Source organism: Centroberyx gerrardi, chromosome 4 (genome assembly GCF_048128805.1).
Source record: "Centroberyx gerrardi isolate f3 chromosome 4, fCenGer3.hap1.cur.20231027, whole genome shotgun sequence".
In the NCBI taxonomy this organism is placed as follows: Eukaryota; Metazoa; Chordata; class Actinopteri; order Beryciformes; family Berycidae; genus Centroberyx; species Centroberyx gerrardi.
This window is the reverse complement of record NC_136000.1, coordinates 9,846,486-9,866,353: the sequence shown is the minus strand read 5'-3', so window position 1 is coordinate 9,866,353 and position 19,868 is coordinate 9,846,486. Positions and strand designations below refer to the sequence as shown.

At 44.5% G+C, this 19,868-nt stretch overlaps 1 protein-coding gene across 1 annotated transcript in view; it reads left to right on the top strand.

Moving 5' to 3' along the window:
* kcnq1.2 (potassium voltage-gated channel, KQT-like subfamily, member 1.2) overlaps positions 1-19,868 on the top strand; it is a 168,737-nt gene that overhangs the window by 115,687 nt on the left and 33,182 nt on the right. The window contains exon 18 of the mRNA XM_071922734.2: positions 766-827. Within this exon, the coding sequence (XP_071778835.2) occupies positions 766-827 (62 nt within the window). The remainder of the gene's footprint in view (positions 1-765; positions 828-19,868) is intronic.

Genomic DNA, 19,868 nt, shown 5'->3' with positions numbered 1-19,868 from the left:
CCACTACATCACTGTGCAGGACTGATGCAGGGTTGGAGTGGGGGGATTCTACAATGGCTACCACTGTTCATGCACTCATGTATGCACACATTCTCTGTCTGTCTCCCTTTCACACACACACACACACACACACACACACACACACACATACTTGGATGCATGTGCACTCTGGCCCTGTTTACCCTAGCGTGGCGCCCATGATTTTATTGAGCCACTCTCTAACCAATCAAGTCCAATCATTTTGCTGCTAAACACTCCTTAACTTTATTAGTCCTCAATGCTTCACTAAGACTTATGAGCCTGGGGGGCCTCCTATATGAGAACGGTGTGTGTGTGTGTGTGTGTGTGTGTGTGTGTGTGTGTACACATCTACCCATTTGAGTGTATGTCTGTGCGCTTTTCTGCATCTTTTTCTATACCATGTAACTCAGCATGGGGTGATCTAAGGTGATTGAATTATGCTGGTTTCTGTAAGAACAGCCCTCTATGCTTCCCGTGCCATTTTAGTAGTCGATTAGATTACAGTGGAGCAACAAACGTCAAGCCAACATGTCCAACCTGAACCCACCTCCATGATATTTGACTCTAAGCGATTACCACCGAGAGATTAAGTTTCCAAACATGATTAGATCATCGTGAATGCAACGTGAATAATGTTTGTTAATTATATGCCGAGTTTAAATTGTTGTCATCGTATCAAAACAAATGGGATTATTATATCTTTTGAATGCTTGTGTGTGTTTTTGTCTTTTCTCCATTCTCCAGGAAAAGGGGAAGATAAAGAATACCCGACTATTGGAGCGCGTCTGATCAGGCTAGAAGATAAGGTAAGCGCACTCCTGCCAGCTTGTGTGTGTGTGTGTGTGTAAGCGTGTGTGAATTTCTGTATGAGTGACTGAGATTAACTGATTAGATCGCCCTTTGTGTTCACGAACGCGACTCTGTATGCAATTGCATCTGTGTGTATGTGTGTGTGTGTGTGTGTGTGTTTGTGTGTGCCTGTATGGGTGTGTGTCTGCCAGGTTGTTCCTCTGTTATCAGATGAATGCGTGTGGTGGAATCCTTTGAGTCGGCCATGTTATGGCTGGGTTCGGTCCATCGGTGCGTCAAACAAACGCCTCCCCTCCGCCCCTCCACCCCTTCGCTCTCCGCACTATCAGCATCTATTCAGTTGCAATCTCTGCTTAAGAGGCCGTCTACGTGACATGCTTAACATATTTTTGTTTTTATTCCATTTTTTCGTACTCCTATTCAGGCCCGGGCACCCTTAGATGGATTTCCATGGCACCCGTCGTTTTTCTCTAAGCCTAGGTGGGTCAGTCGGTGACGATTATAGGATGTTTGTGTTTCCATAAGGGAATATTAGGGTAGAGCCGGCATTAGGGGGGCTAAAGGAAAAAGCCTTTATGCAGCGAGGCATAGCCAATAGGCAACAGCTGTGTTATGGAGGCCATGGGTGTAACCAGGCGTGTCCGCTCCCATAGAGGAACGGGCACAGCGTGATGCCAGCGTGATGCCAACCCCAGTGCCAGTGTGATGCCAAGACAGACATTTGTCCTCTGGGGCTGGTTTGACTGGTCGGACTGGAGCTGGAAGATGTGTGTGTGTCGCTGTTGACCTTTAAAGTGTATGTGTGTGTGTGTCTGCCGGCCCGTCTATCTGTCTGTCTGCCTGGCTGTGTACAAATCGTAAGGTGAGTGTATGCGTCTATGTGTGTTTTATATGTCTGACTGGGGCATCGCTTGAAGGTGAAATTATGTGTATGGATTGGGAAAGGTTAGGGAATGTGTGTGTGTGTGTGTGTGTACGTGCACCCAAGCATGTTTGTTTTCATGAAGTCGGTAGTTGCAGTTGTGTATCAGCCATACAGCGCAGTTGTTCTCACATCTCACAGTGAATGAAAATAACGGCTATACAATAGAACAATGCATTCTGCAGCCACTTCTTTTCTTTTCCATTCAAGTCAGCCAGCTCAGGATTTCCCCCACTTCGCCGCAACATTCACCTTCACATCTCCGTGCGCTCATCAGCGCCGATGTCCCTTAATGTCTGTGAGCGGCTGCCGCTCTCAGGCTGCTTTGTTAGGGACAGAGGAGTAATGATCCTGAACCAAACCGAGCGATGTACACTCCAAGCCTGAAGACCTCCCTCAGTGATTGAGTTATGGCCCATTTGCTCCGGGCTACATGTTGTGATCGCAATCTCCTGATTGAAAACATAAACCTGCATTTAGAAGTGTCTCCCCCTACCTACGACTCTCTCTCTCTCTCTCTCTCTCTCTCTCTCTCTCTGTCTCCGTCTCTCTCACTCTTCCTCTGTCTGCCCTGTCTCTTTCTTTCCCCCCACTCCGTCTTGACAGAAAGACAAAATGAAGCTGAAAGGTGGATAATTGGGAGACGAATCAGCGGAAACCTACTGACGCAGGCTGCTTTCCCTCCAAAACAATGTGGAACCAATCACCGTCCCCCCCCGATCTGAGCTGCATGCTTTAGCTGCAACAAGCATCTCCTCCGAGCAGAACAGAAAAATAACAGCACAAGCATGTGATACCCAGAACGGCCCGCAATGGATAATTACTGTTTTCCTCGCTCACCGCTGCCCCCCCCCCTTCCCCTGGCTCATTTCTGGTCGTGTGGAACTCTTGTTTTGATGGTTCTGAGGGGCCAGCACACCTGTTATGTGGAATTGGGGGCTTCCTCTCTCCCTCGGGCGGCAGGTGGATGAACCCGTCGACCCCTGTGGCACTCGGCACATTCCGAAGTCCTCCTCCGGACCAGCCTGCACTGATAAGACCCAGAAGAACCTCACTGACATTATCATCTAGTCTAGACGAGCTACGTGTCCCAGCTCCATGATGCTGGAAGACTGTGCTTTTATAGTTACGCTCAGGGTAAAATACCTATAAGTGAAAGAAATAAACTTAGTTGTAATAGGAATTGGAATTGAGATGTTAAAAGGCATTTAATTTCCTACATGATGCATCTTAACTCATCTTTGCCCCTACTTTGGAATTGATCCCCCTAGATCAATTTTTGACCTTTACTTTGTTAGGTACTTGGTTTTGATCCCTAAAAATCCTGATTTTAATTCCCAACAAGATATATTCACTGTAACTACATGAAACAACATATCAACTCGGAAACAAATTGTAATTTCCCAACAACATGGTTATTAACATAAATGTCCTCCACTGACAGTGACATCAATGGAGGGCAACTTCTTTGATTCTTAATAACGCTCCAGCTAAATGAAATTGTGCAACAGTGTTTATAGTTTATGGGATAAGTATTATGAGATGAGTCACACAATAAATCAGCTCTTGTTTTTTTACGTTCAAATCGTTTGGATGCGCTGGACTGCAGCGGCGATGACGAGTTGTTTGCAACGGCATCTCCGAATGTTGTCACTGTTGTTTGTTTCGCATCGCTGCATGTATTTCATAACGCTGCGGGGTCAGCAGAAGATTTCCATGAGAGAAATTTCAGAGTTGCGTCACCACTTGCCTGTCGCTCATAATAGTAAACCTAATCACACACAAAGCAAACCCCTAGTGTCACGGTTGAATCACTTCTGAATAGGATCTTTCCCAACAGCCCCAAGGAATTATTCATCAACTCTGTGCCCTTGTGTGTGCATGTGTGTGTGTGGGTGTGTGTGTGTGTGTGTGTGTGTGTGTGTATGTGTGCACAAAATTGTGTCTATGTAACCATCCTCCCATGCCTTTCCCAATACTCACTCTTGGTCGGCTTCCAACTACTTTTTTTTTTTTTTTTTTTGTTAAATTCCTACATTTCCCCCCCTTTTCCCTCCAAAACGGCAGACATTGACCGCTCTCTGACTGCTCTCTATGCTGGAGCTGTATAAGGAAGAGAGAATCATTTTCTTGTCCCGCTATTGTCAGCACATCACTTGTAGGTGAATTTATCTTCAGTGGGCTGAAGGGGGCTGAGGCGTTTGAGTGATATGCTGGTGAGTAATACTGGCTTAATACCCTGGGTGCTGTACAGGGCTAGACAGTGATTTATCACGCACAGACAAAGACACATATAGTTCTACACACACACACACACAGAGGGGCACAGAGTTGATTAATCACTAATGCGTCTTCCCCCACACTCTCAAGATTGAATTCTGCAGCGGTGATTGGGAAACAAAGATGGATGGCACTCCCTGACAGTCTGTTATCTTTCTGTCAGACACACTCGATGAAAAATACCCAAACGACAAGCTGTGGCCAGTATCTCTGGGCCTCAGTGTGGCCTTTCAGGAAGGAGCTTGCTGCAAGCTTTAGAATGAAGTCAGCAGACTCCTTGTGGTAAATCTCTCCCGGTTCTATAAGAACAGGATTTGTTCTCATAGCTATCGACAGGAAAAGCAGAAATTACTACAATATGCTTTCACATAGTCTGTTCTAAAAGCAGGCTTATACTTTGTCACTCTGATCCTATTTTTTGTTCAGTGATTGAAGAGATTTAACAGTATAGTGAAGTGTTGTGCAGCCTAGAGGACTTAGTTTAAGCTGAAATTGGTGTAGAGTTGAAGGCAACCTTTAATAATATAGGAAGAGACATTTGTCTCATAAGAAATCGGCCTCAAGGTTGAAAAATAACAAAAAAAATTAGTCCATGTTAAACTTTAAAATATCAAGATTGTAAATTGTCATTTGCTTGAAAAGTTATTTTTCAAATTGATATCCATTTTGAAAAAAAAAAAAAAAAAAAATTACAGTTCATTATTCAATATTTCTAAAATACATTGAATCCAGTAAATGTGTTTTATTAATTAATTTATTTATAAATTTGTCAGTTACCTGCGAGAATTAAAAAGTACTTGTTTTAATTTTGTACTAAAAATTGCTTTGAAAGAGTAGTTTTCACTTTTTACAAATTGTGGATACCTCATTTTATAGCAACGCTCTCAAAGTCAAAACCATCAGAGGTGTGTAGTGTTGAAGGCAGTCTCTAATAGAATGGGAGCAGGAACTTCTATCAGTCTGCAGCACGGTTGAAAATTCACTTGAATATAAGTTTATGTCAAAGCTGTAAATATCTAAATTTAAAATTTGGTGCCTAATTCTTGCATTATTTTACTTATATAAGTAAACTAAGTAAAAGTAAGCATGTTATTCAAAAATATTTTTGAATATAAATATGTTGTTAGATATGAGTTCACTTCCGAAATACTATTTGAAGGAGAAAAAAAAATGGTTTCAAATGATGGATATTTCATCTTGGAGCAAAACTTCTCTCATAGAAATCAGCAGCAAGGGTGCAACCACTAAAGTTTTATTGCATGTTAAATGTTTTGCCCATTATAGTTCAATCATCAAAGTGGTTTTCAAATGCAAATCATTATTTCATGTTGGTTTTAGGTGGGGCTAAACCATCAGCAGTGTGCAGCGGGGAAGGCACCCCCTAATGTGCCCTGCAGACCTGCCCAGACATGTCTCTGCTCGGCACATCATTATTTGTGTTGCTCTAAGTACACTATATGGACCATAAATCACACTCACTCTGCGGTTAGCTTCACTCCACTATATTAGGGCAAATATACTGTGCCGTGTATGTCACGCTTATATCATACGCATTAGCACTAGACGTACGCCGAAGAATGCGTGCCCTAACCTTAATAGCATCTCAATTAGGTAAGTATGCTGTAAATTACAGCAAGGCCAAATACTGGGAATACTTGAGGGCCGAGACAGAGTGTTGTGTTTGTTAGGAGTCCATCTGTAAGGCATTTAGGGCCCCTCGTCTCCAAAAGCCCGGCCGTGAGGGGGGGCAGGGGCATGTGTGTGTGTGTGTGTGTGTGTGTGTGTGTTGGTGTGAGTGTGTGTTTAGACTGGTCCGAACCAGACCCTGCGCAGGGCCTTGGAGACGAGGGCCTGGTAAACACACACACACACATTTATACATTCACACATATACAAAAACATAAATGTATATCCACTGACAGACTCAAAGATACACATAAATATACAAATGCGCACACTAATGCAGACACACATGCACGCAAGCACACACAAACACACACAGTTGCTGTCCGTCCAGCGGGGCCTCAGTGTCCCAGCTCAGCTCAGCAGTGTAGCAGCAAACAGGAACAGCTTCATTATCTCTTCAGCCGGTGGAGGAGGGCCATGTTTCGTGGTGTGCGCCTCAATAGATAAGTCACATGTGAGTATTGTATCCAGTCATTTTTTCCTCAAATTTTGGACGTGCAACCTCACTCTTTTTTGACTGCACTGAAAGAGAGAGACACGGTCAGAACAATCAGACCTAGGAAAGTCCCGTCTTTTCGATAAGCTACTTCTGTGTCCAGGGTTTTCTGGTTGGTTACAGCTGTTTTATCGCTTTGTCCACACTTTACCTCCAAAGATCTATGATCTATTTTATAAACACAACTGATTTAATATGAAGGAATCAAAGACTAGAGGACATAGTTATACTGTAATAAGGTAAACAGCATATTATAGACCACATATAATGATAGAAAGAGATTCTGGAACTCTTTTGACATGCAAGTTGCCTTGGAAATTTTTCAGTTTCCACTGTTTCATTGTTTCAGACTTTATTGAATTTTAGAGAGGAGAGTTGTTCTTCAGCCTGTCCACGATCACTGGAAAGATTGAAACACAACTTAAACCTGCACTAGGCAACTTCCCACGCTGGTGGCCACACATGGCAGTTTGAAAACTGTTCAAACTTAAATACCCAGAAATGAGGTAACATGACGTCAATAAATGGCACACAGCGCGCTCATGCTTACCAGCCTGGCCGGTCTGTGATGCTTTATACTAAAGGGATGAAAGAGGCAAAAGATCTAACGTTGGTTAGCCCATTTATCTGGATGGAGCGCTTCCTGCATGCAGTTTTGGAGACAGTTTTGTATTCCAATTCATCACTTTCTATGGACAGAGAGGTTTTCATGCCAGCGACCTGAATTTAATTTGGGCAAATAGAGTCTCCAAGGTCTCAATTAGGGGGCATGGGATGCGCTTCTCACATTGTGATTTAGGCTAATAAGGTGTATTTTACATGAAATTCTTGCCTAGTGCAGATTTAAATATTATCCACGATAAACCTTAATTGTCATTTGCTGGCATGTGTTCTTGCCATTAGAGATCAATCATCAAAGTGTTATTCAAATACATTTTGTGCCTATCTGCCATCGCTCCCCATACTGTCCCACCTCCGTGAGAGTGGTCACACAGCCCTCCTGTACATCTACCCTCCTCCCTCCTCCCACCCTTCCTCTGGGTCTCTGCTGTCCCCCCATCCATCCCTCTATTCATTCCTCATTCCACTATCTCATTCTTCTGCCTATTCCTCAGCTCTCTCTCTCTCTCTCTTTCCCTCTCTAATTAGAGTGATGGTCACATTGACCCACTGTCTATCCTTTTCCTGCCCTCCTACTGGAAAATTTTATGGCGACTTGCCAGTCCCCTGCCACCCCCCTCCTCCCTCTGTTCATACACCATCCCTCCCCCTATCCCTCAGCCTCTATCTCTCTCTCTCACCCTCTCTTTCCCAACCTTCTTTTTTCCTTTCTCTGTATCTTTCTGTATGTGTGCCGCTCTGTCTCTCTCTACCCCTCTCTCTCTCTCTCTCTCTCTCTCTCTCTCTCTCTCTCTCTCTCTCTCTCTCTCTCTCTCTCTCTCTCTGACCCCCCCACATTTCCCAGCACCTCTCTGCCCTGAGAGCACCCTGTCTGTTGTTGTGCTGTGTTTTGATATATGTGTGTATTTGGCCACAGTGCGCTCGGCGGGGAGCCGGACTGACCAGGCCGGTCTAAACAAAGAGAGGAAACTTGGCAAAGGAAGCATACGCACACACACTCACACACACACACACACACACACACACTCTCTTTCACACACACACACACACACACACACGCACTTGCTGCAGCGGCCGTACTCTTACTGCCCCATGCTGCAGACAAGCACATACAGAATCTCTCTGCATGTCTAGACTTGGCCCGGGTTAGCTACGACACAGAACAACCTAGCAGTTCCTCCTTTTCTTTCTTCTCTGGTTAAATCTAGTTCACTGAATTCTGTCCCGCCCAGGTTTCTTTATGCTGCCACTGATTGTCCAAGTATGTGGATAGAAGATTCAGATCTGAGGAAGTATGCTGGTGCAGCATCATGTCTGGCAACGTGGCACTGAGGGAATGTGATGCGGTGGGACATTTTGTATTGATCCTCGTAGGGAAATTCAATTTTCGATTTCCCCCGCCCTCCACAGAGAGGTCAGAGGTTCAGTTACAGAGCAGCACCCCTGGAGCTGGTAGGGATTCAGTGTGTTGCTCAAGGACACTTCAGCAGCACAGATGCATTGCCCCTGGTGGAGCGGTGCTCTCCCTGCTCGCTGCGCCTCCCTTGTGACCCGAGCTGAACTGGTCTTTCTCACGTCGACACTTCCCACCGTTGATGTGGTATCTTTATAGTGCTGTGAACTCGATAGCATGCTAGGAGTGGTGTGCTGCTGTGAACTAGATAGCGCACCAGGAGCAGCGTGTTGTTTGTAGTGCAGCCCGGCAGTAAATCATGTTTCGGCAGCGCGCTGGGGATGCAGCCCCTGGCAGCTCCCAGACGGCCTCTGGCTCTGGCTCCCTTCTCTTAGCGCCACTCTCTAATTTCAGAGCCGGGACCCTGCCTACTACTGTCTTTACCGCATTCCCACAAACCAGAGACGGACAGTCTGCCTGCATGTCTGGCTGCTCGCTCTCTCGCTCACAGCCTCTCTCTCCCTTTCTCTCTCTCTCTCCCTTTCTGTCTCTATATCACTCGCTCACTCTTGCTCTCTCTTGCTCTCTCTTGCTCCCTCTTGCTCCCTGTCTTTTGCCTGCTGTCACAAACTCTCTCTCTCTTTCTCTCTTGCTGTGGCTCTTGGTCTCTCATTCCGCCAGCCTGCCCCTTCTCCTTTCCTCTGTCTCTGTCTGGTTCCATGCCTGCAGGATTATAGGTCTGCAATCTCACTCACAGCATCTAAATCATGTGTAGACTGCCACTGTCTCTCTTCAGCTCTCCCTCCTAGTCTCTCTCTCTCTCTCTCTCTCTCTCTCTCTCTCTCTCTGCATCTCTCTAGCACCCACTGTGGGCTTGCTAGTTGGCTGTAAATACCCACGCTACATTTCCATTTTAATTGCCCAGGCTTTGCAGGGCCCCGGGTTATATTTTTACACATATATTTTATTGTCTTGGTCGAACGCCCCTACTCCTTTTGGCCTTGACCACTAATATACTCTACGTGGACCAGTCCATTATCGGCAGAGAGGTGTGAGCATATTTAAGAAGGTTACGAAGGGGTCAATATACAGTGTATGAAACAGGGGTCTGTTTTTTATTGGGCCCCGTAGTGTTGCTGATACGCGGTGCTAAGTAGCGCTGGTGCCACCCTTCTTTTGAGCCCCATTAAATCAGTCTACTACACGGAACAGTAAACCTGGAGCGAATAATGCCGAGCTGTGGAAATTACTGCACAGGCCACGAGTGTAAATGTCGCTGTTGTTAAGTCAAGCTGGTACCTGGGGAACATGTAATGGGGAATATGTATGTGTGTGTAGGTGTGTGTGTGTATGTGTGTGTGTGTAGGTGTGTGCATTTTACGCACACGTGTCCCTATTCACCTAACATGAACCCATAAAACCCCATAAATCTGTAAATAAAAACTGCTGTAAGTGAAACATGCATTTAGCTTAACGTGTAATGTACTCTGATGCAACGGCACCCATTTTCCGGTTAAACCTATAATAGCTCCAGTGCCTTGGCTAGTTTTCCATCACGCCAGAGCCTGTTTTTGGCACATCTGCCTCACAGGGGGTGGGTGAGGATTAGTCAGCGATACCTGCATACAGACCAGCACACCTCCTGATTTTTTAACATGGCAGCATGGTGATGTGCCCTAGCAGGCTAGCCCCCTTCGGTTCATGGAATGATTTTAACTAGCTGTTACTAATGCAGGCGTGTTTATGGCTGTGTAAAGAGTTGACTGGGCCACTTGTGGTTCAGACATTGGCCCTTTGGTACTACGTGCCCAGACACACCCCTTAGGCAACGGTGGGGTAGCTGGTGCCCATACTAAATCATGGTGTGTGTCTGTGTGTGTGTGTGTATGTGCACACCTATATATACGTGGCCCACATGCTCCATTCACTCTACGCCAAGTCTCCTGTCGTCTCCCATTTGCTTTTATGGCGTCAGGTTTTTGCGAAACGCTTAACAAGCTCGTCAGTATTCCATAGTGTGTTTTTTCTGGTAAATGACTAATGATTTTACGGGAATATAATGGTGGGTTTTTTTCTGTCCCTCTGGGCCCTGGGGTTCCTTGTGGGAGAACAATTAAAGCGACACACCTTTCAATTGTGTGCAATTAACTCTGTACTCCACACAGGATATAGGCCTCGCCTAGTCGCCTATATAGTACAATGGATAAAATAAGGAAGCTGCTCTTTGAGGTTGAATCAATGAATGGGGGCTGTGGTTGGGAACAGCATATTTACATTTTGAGCGGTCGCCATCAAAAAAGGTCCCCCACCCTGCATCTGTTTTGCAGCTATTGTCCATTTGCACCTTCTGATGGCTGAAAATGGAACAAAATGTGTTTCAGCCCCTCTCAGAGGTGGCATAACAATGCAGGAGTGTAGCAGGCATGCAGTAAAATGTGGGATACAATAGCTACATCTGTATGTAATTCGCTTGTTTTTATTTTGTCTGTCAAAATCATTCCCAGAAAGGTCCTTAAACCTGAGAGAGACTTCATACCAAATGAGAGGATACAGACATGAATGGATCCTGTCTTGGATAATTTCCAGTTTTAGGCTTAGATTAACATTACATCAATACACAATGCCAGTAGAATACAAAACTTGCATTTGTAATAAAAGGTGAATGAACTGGCACAATAGAGAACATTATATAGCAGCCGTTCTCAACCATATACTATCGAGACCCAAGACTATGCAGATTTCCATTCCGAACAATCACTACACCAGCCGATTACACTGATTTAGCTAATCAGTTAGCTAGTGTTGTGCCTCGTTGGGACATGGATAAGAACCACTGCAATGTAGAACACTAACACGATAAGCAATAGCTGTATCGCTTGTACCATCACCCTGGAGCTTGAGATCCAGGACCTAATATTGGGAAAGCAGGTAACTCCCACATACGGGTCCGTCAGATATGAGACAAGGCCTTCACACTGCTTCTATTGAGGAGGACGAAACAGCATAAGGATACACAACCATATTCACTGGCGGAAAGGAATGGGTTACACTTGTCTTCCAGTGTTAACTTTATTTGCACATACAAAAGATAAAAACCACCTAGAAGGAGAGAAAAAAAGGCCTTTCTAGATCTAAGTCTTTCTAAGCTGCCAGACGCTGCCAAGAAACCACCTTTACAGTGTCTTATAATCCCTGGTAAGAGTGATAGATGTGGTGTTTGGCTGTGTGTTATCATGCTGTTATCAGTAGGCGTGTGTCTCCTCCTCCATGGCTTCAGGCTTGTATCTCTATATATCCCCCTAACTTTAGGGGTACCAGCCTACCTGTGGATGCCCACAGGCAGACAGATACAAACAAACAAACAGAGAGAGACAGATAGTCAGACGGACAGGCTAGCAACTAGAAAAAACAAAAAACAGACAGACAGGCAGACAGGCATATTCTGTCAGTCTGTCTAAATGTCTATTTGCCATTATGTTTATCTGTCCGTATTTGTCAGACAGTTAAACATAATGGCAAATAGACATTTAGACAGACTGACAGATAGACAGCGTCATATGTCTGTTCCATCTCATTCCAACACTGCTCAGGAAGGCAGACAGACACATGGAAATAGAGACAGACAAGCAGCAAGAGATAGAGAGAGAGAGAGAGAGACAGAGACAGACATTAAGCCAGAGATCGTGATATGTCTCCTCCATCACGCACGGCAGAGGAAGAGGGAGGCCAGGAGTGTCTGGGCTAAAGTCAACCAGATAAGCAACACAGATAAAGGGTTGCACTGATCCCCAGACAGAGACAGACAGGCACGGAAGGGCAAGCTGACTGTGGGATATGTCTCTTCCCTAATACACAAGGAGGAATCCTTAGAGAAGAGCGGAGGAGACTGGCGAAGACCGGAGAGGCTGGACCAAAGTCAGAGTGATAAGCAAGAGATAAGATATTCTGCTGTGTCTTAAGTTCTCACAGCTTTAGGACAGGAAGGACTGTGAGCAGCAGTCGTATAAACTAACAACAGACCACTGGCGGCATAGCGGCTGCTCTGAGAATCACATTCGTCCCAAGCACACAGAACACACAGCCAAGTCAGAGTTTAAAACCAAGTATAGGCCTGTGTGAGTGTTTATTTGACATATTATGCATTATCCAAAACACATCGGTTTAACAGAAAATTAATGGAAGAGAAGAAGAGTTGACATTTCCTCTGGAAAAATGATTACTGCCATGAAAATATGTCTATTGAATATTAATGAAGTTCTTAGCAACATTTCATGTTTCGTAGGCCAAGTTCAATTACTTTCTTATCTCACTAACAATTGCATGCAAACCGCAAGCGCACACACTGATGGAACTTCACACACACGCACACACATACACACACACACACGCATCAAGGCTTGTGGTGAGAAGTGAACAGGGAAAGGTCAGTGTCGGCCAAGAGGTCATTCCCACCAGTCCACCGCTGGCCAAACAGCCTGTGTCTGGGGGTCAAAGGTCATCTCAGCAGGCCCAGTCATTAGAGCACAATAGATCCCATTCTGTCCGTCTGTGTGACTGTCTGCCTTGTCGTGTCAGTTTGTCTCAGCTGACAGGAGGCTCTGGCTTTGAGGAGGAGGTGAAGAGGAAAGCGAAAGATGAGGGTTTGCGTGTGTGTGTGTGTGTGTGTGCGTGCGTGCATGCATTTTTTGTACACACATTTGTGCATGCACATCTAAGTGTGTGTGTGGGAGGGGGTTGCATTTATGTGTGTGTGTGTGTGTGTGTGTGTGTGTGTGTGTGTGTGTGTGTGTGTGTTTGGAGCTCCCCTGCTAGCCTCACTCAGCACCTTGACATTGGCACTGGGCCTCTGTGGAGATCTGCTGCCTCAGCTGGATAGCTCTCCTCCCTTTTCCCCTCACCCTCCCTCCCTCCCTCCCTCCCTCCATCACCCACTCCCCCACTCCTGCACTACTCCCACCTCCACTCCAGACCCTGCCAGCTGCCCTCGTCCAGGGGAGACAAGCTTAAATCACGCCCTTCTCTCTCTCCCCCACCCCGAGGCTTTCCTTCCCCCTCCAACCTCGCTCCCTCCCTCCCTACCTCCCTTTCTGATAGGGCTGACAGGGGGGGGATGGGCTATAACTGTTGACTTGGACTACTGTGGGAATGCAGGTGGTGTGTGTGTATATGTGTGTGTGTGTGTGTGTGTGTGTGTGTGTGTGTGTGTGTGTATTGGCCCCTCCCTGGGCCCAGCTAACTCCCTGTCTGTCATCTGTCACACCAGCCGTTTAGACAGTGTTGTCGCTGGGATGACGGCGCCGTGGCAGATGGGCTGCCAAAATATCAAAACAATATCTCTCATGCAACTTAGATTTCAGCCAGGGTTTTATTAGGTTTTCAATCATATATTCTTTAATATTTGTTCACCCTTTGATCATTTTTTTAACACGTGGATGCTTTTATCTGAAGCTCCCAGCCATACCCTTGAGTGCATACAGTATCATATCAAATATCAAATCCATTGTTAACAATAAATTCTGGATCAAATGAAAGGTAAAACAACCATTTATACCAGTCCACCATTCCCTTTGTATATCAAGGTAAATAGCTCACCGGCCTCATCCACACACACAAATGTACAAATGAAAAAAAATGTAGTTTTGAAAACTGAGTGTACTGTCCCTTTAAGCCAGTATGATATGAAGCCATTTGCCAGTGGAGGCATTTGATAATGACAACCTTGACTGTGGCCTTATCTCCACGGCCAACCAATGGCAGATGGTATCTGTTGTGAGTCGCGAGCCGTCACGTCACCGCGCACAATAAGTCCTCCTTCACCGTACCACATTCCTGCTAGAACTGTAAACAAAATGCACAGCAGGCGTGGCCACACACCAGACAACTTTGTTTTGCACGGGTCTTTCTCGAGACCAACCCCACCCACCCCCTTTAGCTTTTCTTTATATCTGTCTCCTTTGTTTCTTTGTCTGCTTGTTGTTCTTTCTTTCTCTGTCTTTCATTCTTTCTGTCTTTCTTTTTTCTTTCTTTCTCTCTGTCTTTCTTCTCTGTCGCTCCCTCTCTCTCTCTCCTCATAGGCCGTTGAGGTTAACCACCACTTGTATTACACTGCATTACATCTCATCAACAATACGCCGGGCAGAAAGAAAAACAACCCACACTTGCTGTTCTCTCTCTCTCTCTCTCTCTCTCTCTCTCACTCTCTCTCCCCTTCTCTCTCTCTCTCCCCCTTTCTCTCTCTCTCTTTTTCTCTTTTTCTCTCTCTTTAGCTAAATCACAAAACAAGCGGGCCAAAAACAGTGAATTGCCTGGAAACCCAATATGGACTCCACCCTGGAGATTACACGGTCAACTCAGCCAGGCTGCACTAGAATAACAGCCTGGCCTGCTCTCACTGTCCCCTGCCCAGTGTGTGTGTGTGTGTGTGTGTGTGTGTGTGTGTGTGTGCATCTCAGAGTTCCCTACCTTCTCCAAGCTTGTCCCAACATGTTCCAATGTGAGTATGTGTGTGCGCATGCGTGCGTAAATGTGTGTTTTGTGTGTGAGAGCATATATATCAAAGGTCATTCTCAAGCTATTGTGTGTGAACGTGTGTCTGTGTGTATATGTGAGTTTCTTCATCATGTGACTCTTGGATTGGATTTACCTCAGAGTTTCATCAGACGGAGTTGAGTCATTCCTCATCGGCTGTCAGTCAGGAATGTGTTGTAGTACAATCGTACAAACTGTATTGTCTGTTGTCTGTCACATTCACATCTCATACCTTGTTACACCTGTCAACAACAATCAGGTCACACAACAGAGACAGATGTTTGTTTGACTGATCATTTCCTCTTCTCTCTTGTGGAAAATTTTAATTTTGCATTTTGTACATTTGCCACGTGCTCCTACTCAGAACGGCTTGAATGACAGTGAATGAGCAGGTTCAGTGTCTTGCTAAAGGGTGCATTCCTCTTACAGGATGGACTCTCTAACTAGGCTACCCAGCCACTGTAGAAAAGCTACAGTGCTAATGATATAGATGCAGTGTAGTCAATGGCCAAGGTAGGGACTATTGCCTACATGTTCGTGAACATAGCACTAGATGTGTGACCTTAACTTGCTCGGTCAATTCACTTTAAATTCAACTACTTGAGGAAGTGGATTTTATTCAAGTTTTAAAATACATGATACCAATTTTGACAGGATAAGCCTTATATCAAATGCATGATGAAATAATTGATGTCCATTAATAAGTGTGCAATACCATTCCCTTAATACATCCATGCACTAATAACTAATAACATGCACTAATAATAACTAATGTATTTTTGGTGAATGAGCTCCGCTTTTGCATTGGCAATAAAAGTGAATTAACCCCAACCCTGTTCCTAACGGTCACTGTGAGCTGACAAAATATGGCAATCAATAAATCTAGTGTCTAAGCGTCTAGCATCTGCAGTCGAAGTGGAAAAAAAAAAAGAAGCAATTTTGATTTGGGTTTCTGAGATTATGCTGCCCATGGTTTAGAAACCTGGATCCAATCTAGGGCTAGTTTGGCTGTGGTGATCGAGGCTTTTCTAATGCTAGGTCTGTAGGTCTGCAGCGCCTGAGTCTGGCCTACAACTGGGGCAGAGAGGCTGATTGTTTGCAGCCATGATGGAGGTAATGAGGGGGTGGTGGTCATCATGATACACACAGACACATGCACTACACACACGCGTGCACACACTCTTGTATACATGAATATACAATCATAACTCAGTCTGTGTGTGTGTGTGTGTGTGTGTGTGTGTGTGTGTGTGTGTGTGTGTGTGTGTGTTCAGCCACAGTACATTGGCTCTCTCCACAGACCACAGGGTCACTCTGCTATAGTTGCTCATTAGTGGTCATCTTTACTGGAGGACACACACACACACATACACACACACACACACACACACACACACACACACACACACACACTCTGCTGTACTCTCAACTGCATCTTGGTCAAGCACATTCAGGCTGTACACATGCAGATGTACCATACACACCTTAATGTAAATCCACTCATCTAATTCACATTATTTTGTTTGATGCATGCCATGGTAGAAGCTTTAAAGTGGAACCACATGCAGCTCAGTTGGACTAGTTCTGCTAAATCTCTGTCAAAAGGTCATGATAAGCGGCTGAGTCATGCTTGTGTGCGTGCGGCATCACCAGATGTAGCGTGACACCCCTTGAGGAGAAGAGCTGACGTGACAACAGTCTGTTGACAGACAGGCATTTGGGGAATTAAGCCTCTTTGATAGATAACGGTGCATGCAAGAGAGATGCGTCTGTCTTAAACCCAAGATTATCATATGAGGAAATACTTAATACCAAAAAAGCATGAGGAAACATTTTACATTAAGTGCTTTGAGTCACTTGTTACACGGAGGAGGCGTCGCTGGCCTGAAGATTAGAGAAGCAGGCAAACTAATGTTGTCCCCTTCCTCAACAAAAACTGTTGAAGTGCCCTTGAACAGGGCAATGAGCCCCCAACTGCTCCAGTGCAGCTGTTCAGTGGCCAACAGAACAAGACTGTAGAAATACCGGGCAGCTTGTGTGAATGTATAAAGCCTCTATACCTCACTACCCCTGTAACTACTCCCCCCAGGTCGTTGCTGTAAATAAGAGTGCATTGTTAGTCAAACTGCTTCCATCAATTAGGATTTTAAAATAAACCCTGTTCCACTTTCTTTCAGGTCGCCTTTTTGAATGCAAAATATCTTATGACAGACCTTTGGCTATCAGTTAGTCGTTATCACCCTTTGTGACACTTCAAAGCACTGCCATGAAAGTGAGTGTGAGTGGTGTGGCAACATTGCACAGCAATTTACCCTGCATTAGTAGTCATATGTTAACATTTTCCCAGCAAAGCTCAGCCCATCCTTTCCCAGGCAAATGTCCCCGGTCTAGTGTGGCAGGAAAAGCTCACATTTCAGGTCTATCAGTTAGCCAGAAGAGAAGGTCAGGACACAACCAACAGAGCAGGTTATCACCTGTCCCTGCAGCACCCACTCAGCCAGGTTACACATTGACCAGCCACGCGTACGCTAGGCTACACCACCCGCTTCTGCTCCTCTGCTGTCTTCAGCTACATTTTCATTGCGGCTTAAAAGCCTATTTCAATGTGATGGTCCCATCCCATTTTAGCACCTGAGGAAGCATATTAAACTGCTCCACAAGGACACAGGGCACTGAAATGGTTTAAAACAGGTGCAAGTTCAGTTATGTAGTATTTTCCTGACAATAAACCTAATATCAGTTTCACAGCTGTTGAAATATGGCATTGAAAATAGCGCCTTTGTTTCTCCCCTGTCTTGTTCAGTGTCTTTGAGCATCACACAAGTGTTTAGGAAATACTCAGTACCTTATTTACACACAAACACACAATCTAGACCGAAATAGACTTCCTAATCTGCGGGTATTATCCATTGTCTATGGTTCTGCGTCTCTCTAGCCAGTTGGAGTGAGAGAGTAGGGCTTTTATTGTGTTTTAACTATCGTTATTCATTGACTGATGCTAGGCTTTCCAACCAGGCGTTTTCTCAGTCCATAAAGCACGCAGCAGCAGCTTAAAGAAAACAGGGCGTGGGCTAATTATTTAAAGACATTACTCAAAAGAAACAGATATTTCCCTGCTGAAACGTCTTGGTCAGAACGGCCTTGTTTTGTGTTTGGGGAACAATTGAGGAATGATTCAAGGCGTAATTGGAGGTATGAAGGAATGTAACATGACTATCCCCCGGTCAAGGCGTGATGAGCGCCGGCGCTCTGTCGCTGAACAGATCAAGTTTCCTTCCAAAATGAGATATCCACCACTTGAAAAAAATGACACCTACACCTCCTGTTAAGGATAGTAGGTGACTTCAATCCTTGATTTACAAAATGATAATGTGGTAGACCAGATCCTCTATATTTTACTTATTAAACTTAAGTTAATGATCTAAGTCAATGATCTTTCAAATGGATGTTTTTTATTTGGAAATGAACACTTCATGTTCATATGAAACAGCCAGTAAAACAGGATGATGGAATAGAAGCTTAAAGAGTGTTTTTTTACACCACCACCCCCAGTTAGTCATTCAATCCTGGCTATTGAATATATACAGCTCTGGAAAAAATTAAGAGACCACATCAAATGTTTTGCTGTTTCAGAGTTTATGGGTGTGTCTGTGTAAAATCTGACTTTTGATATTCTTTTATGAACTGTTGACCACATTTGATTGTAATTTCAAACAAAATTATTCTCATTCAGAACATTTATTTGCAGAAAATGACAACTGGTCAAAATTTTATACCCATAAATAAATAATATAAATAACAATGTCTTTGCTTAGGAAGGGTTTAGCAATCAATATGTGATGGGGCAACCCCAATTATTTATCACAGCTTTGATCTGTCTTGGCATGGTCAGTCAATACCTAATCAATAAAAAAAAGTAGAATCAGGTGTGCTGGTGGTGGGATTTAACAAATACACGCGATGGCTCAGGAGCCTCAAAGAGAAGTTTGGGAACCGCTGCCATAGAAAAATACAGATATTCAAAAAATATGGGATGGCCTCTTAATTTTTTCCAGAGCTGAATATACATATTAAAAGGTAAACTTCTGTTAATGATCCATTTCTTCCAAAATGGATATACAGTTTTTTTGAAATGAACACATCATGAACATATGGAACAGCCAATAAAATGACTCGGTAGAAGCCTAAAGATTTTTTTTTTTTTTTTTTTTTACACCACAGCCGCCAATTAGTCATTCCTTAAATCTTTCAGCCCGTGTCATTATGTGTGTCAGTGCTGAGTCCATCTTGCACAGCCGTCAGCCCTTTTCCCTGGGATGGGAAGCTCATTTAGGCCTAGTGGGAATGGCTGAAATTCCTGGTCCCATCCGTGGTTGTGAGGGGAGAGAGGGCCGGAGTGCTGGGATGTACCGGGTGGGATGCTTTTCCCATATATATGAGCGTTACGTAGCGCCAGGGTGCGGTTTTACAAGTACATGACGGTGCTGTTCCTCAAAGTCTGTAATATATGTGGGTAAATCACTGGCGTATTTGATCGCTGGTGTAACCGTCTTAGCATTAGGAGTGGTTTGTGAAGGAATGATAAGTAGTGCATTATTAATCGTGTGCATTATAGAAAAATGTCCAGTAGCTAATTAAATATTTTAACCCTCAAACTTTCACTAACTCTTCTACAATTTGAATTTCTCTCCTCTTTTAGCACTCTCACCTGAATATAGTTTGAGCTAACTCAAGCAACCTAAACAATTTGTTATCAAGCCACACACATAGACATTTGCATGGCTGCAGGTGTATGTTTGCAACAGTCCAAGTGCATATTTGCATGTGATCTCCTGTGTTTTCTCCAATGCCTATAGACCTAGACTTCATGTATGTTTGCATATCAACGCGTATATGCTTTGCATATCAATAGATAGCTTATGTCTGCTAGACGTTCCCAGAAAGTACCAAGCAGCGCTAGCTAGCCGGTTCCATTCACTGCACTCCGAGGAGGGCCTGCCCTGTGTATGAATAGCCCGTAATTGCAGTGTGATGGAAAACACTAATGCAGCTCGTAAAAAAGGGGACACTTAAGACTGGTACAATTACTCTTTCCAGAAGACAAAGCCAAG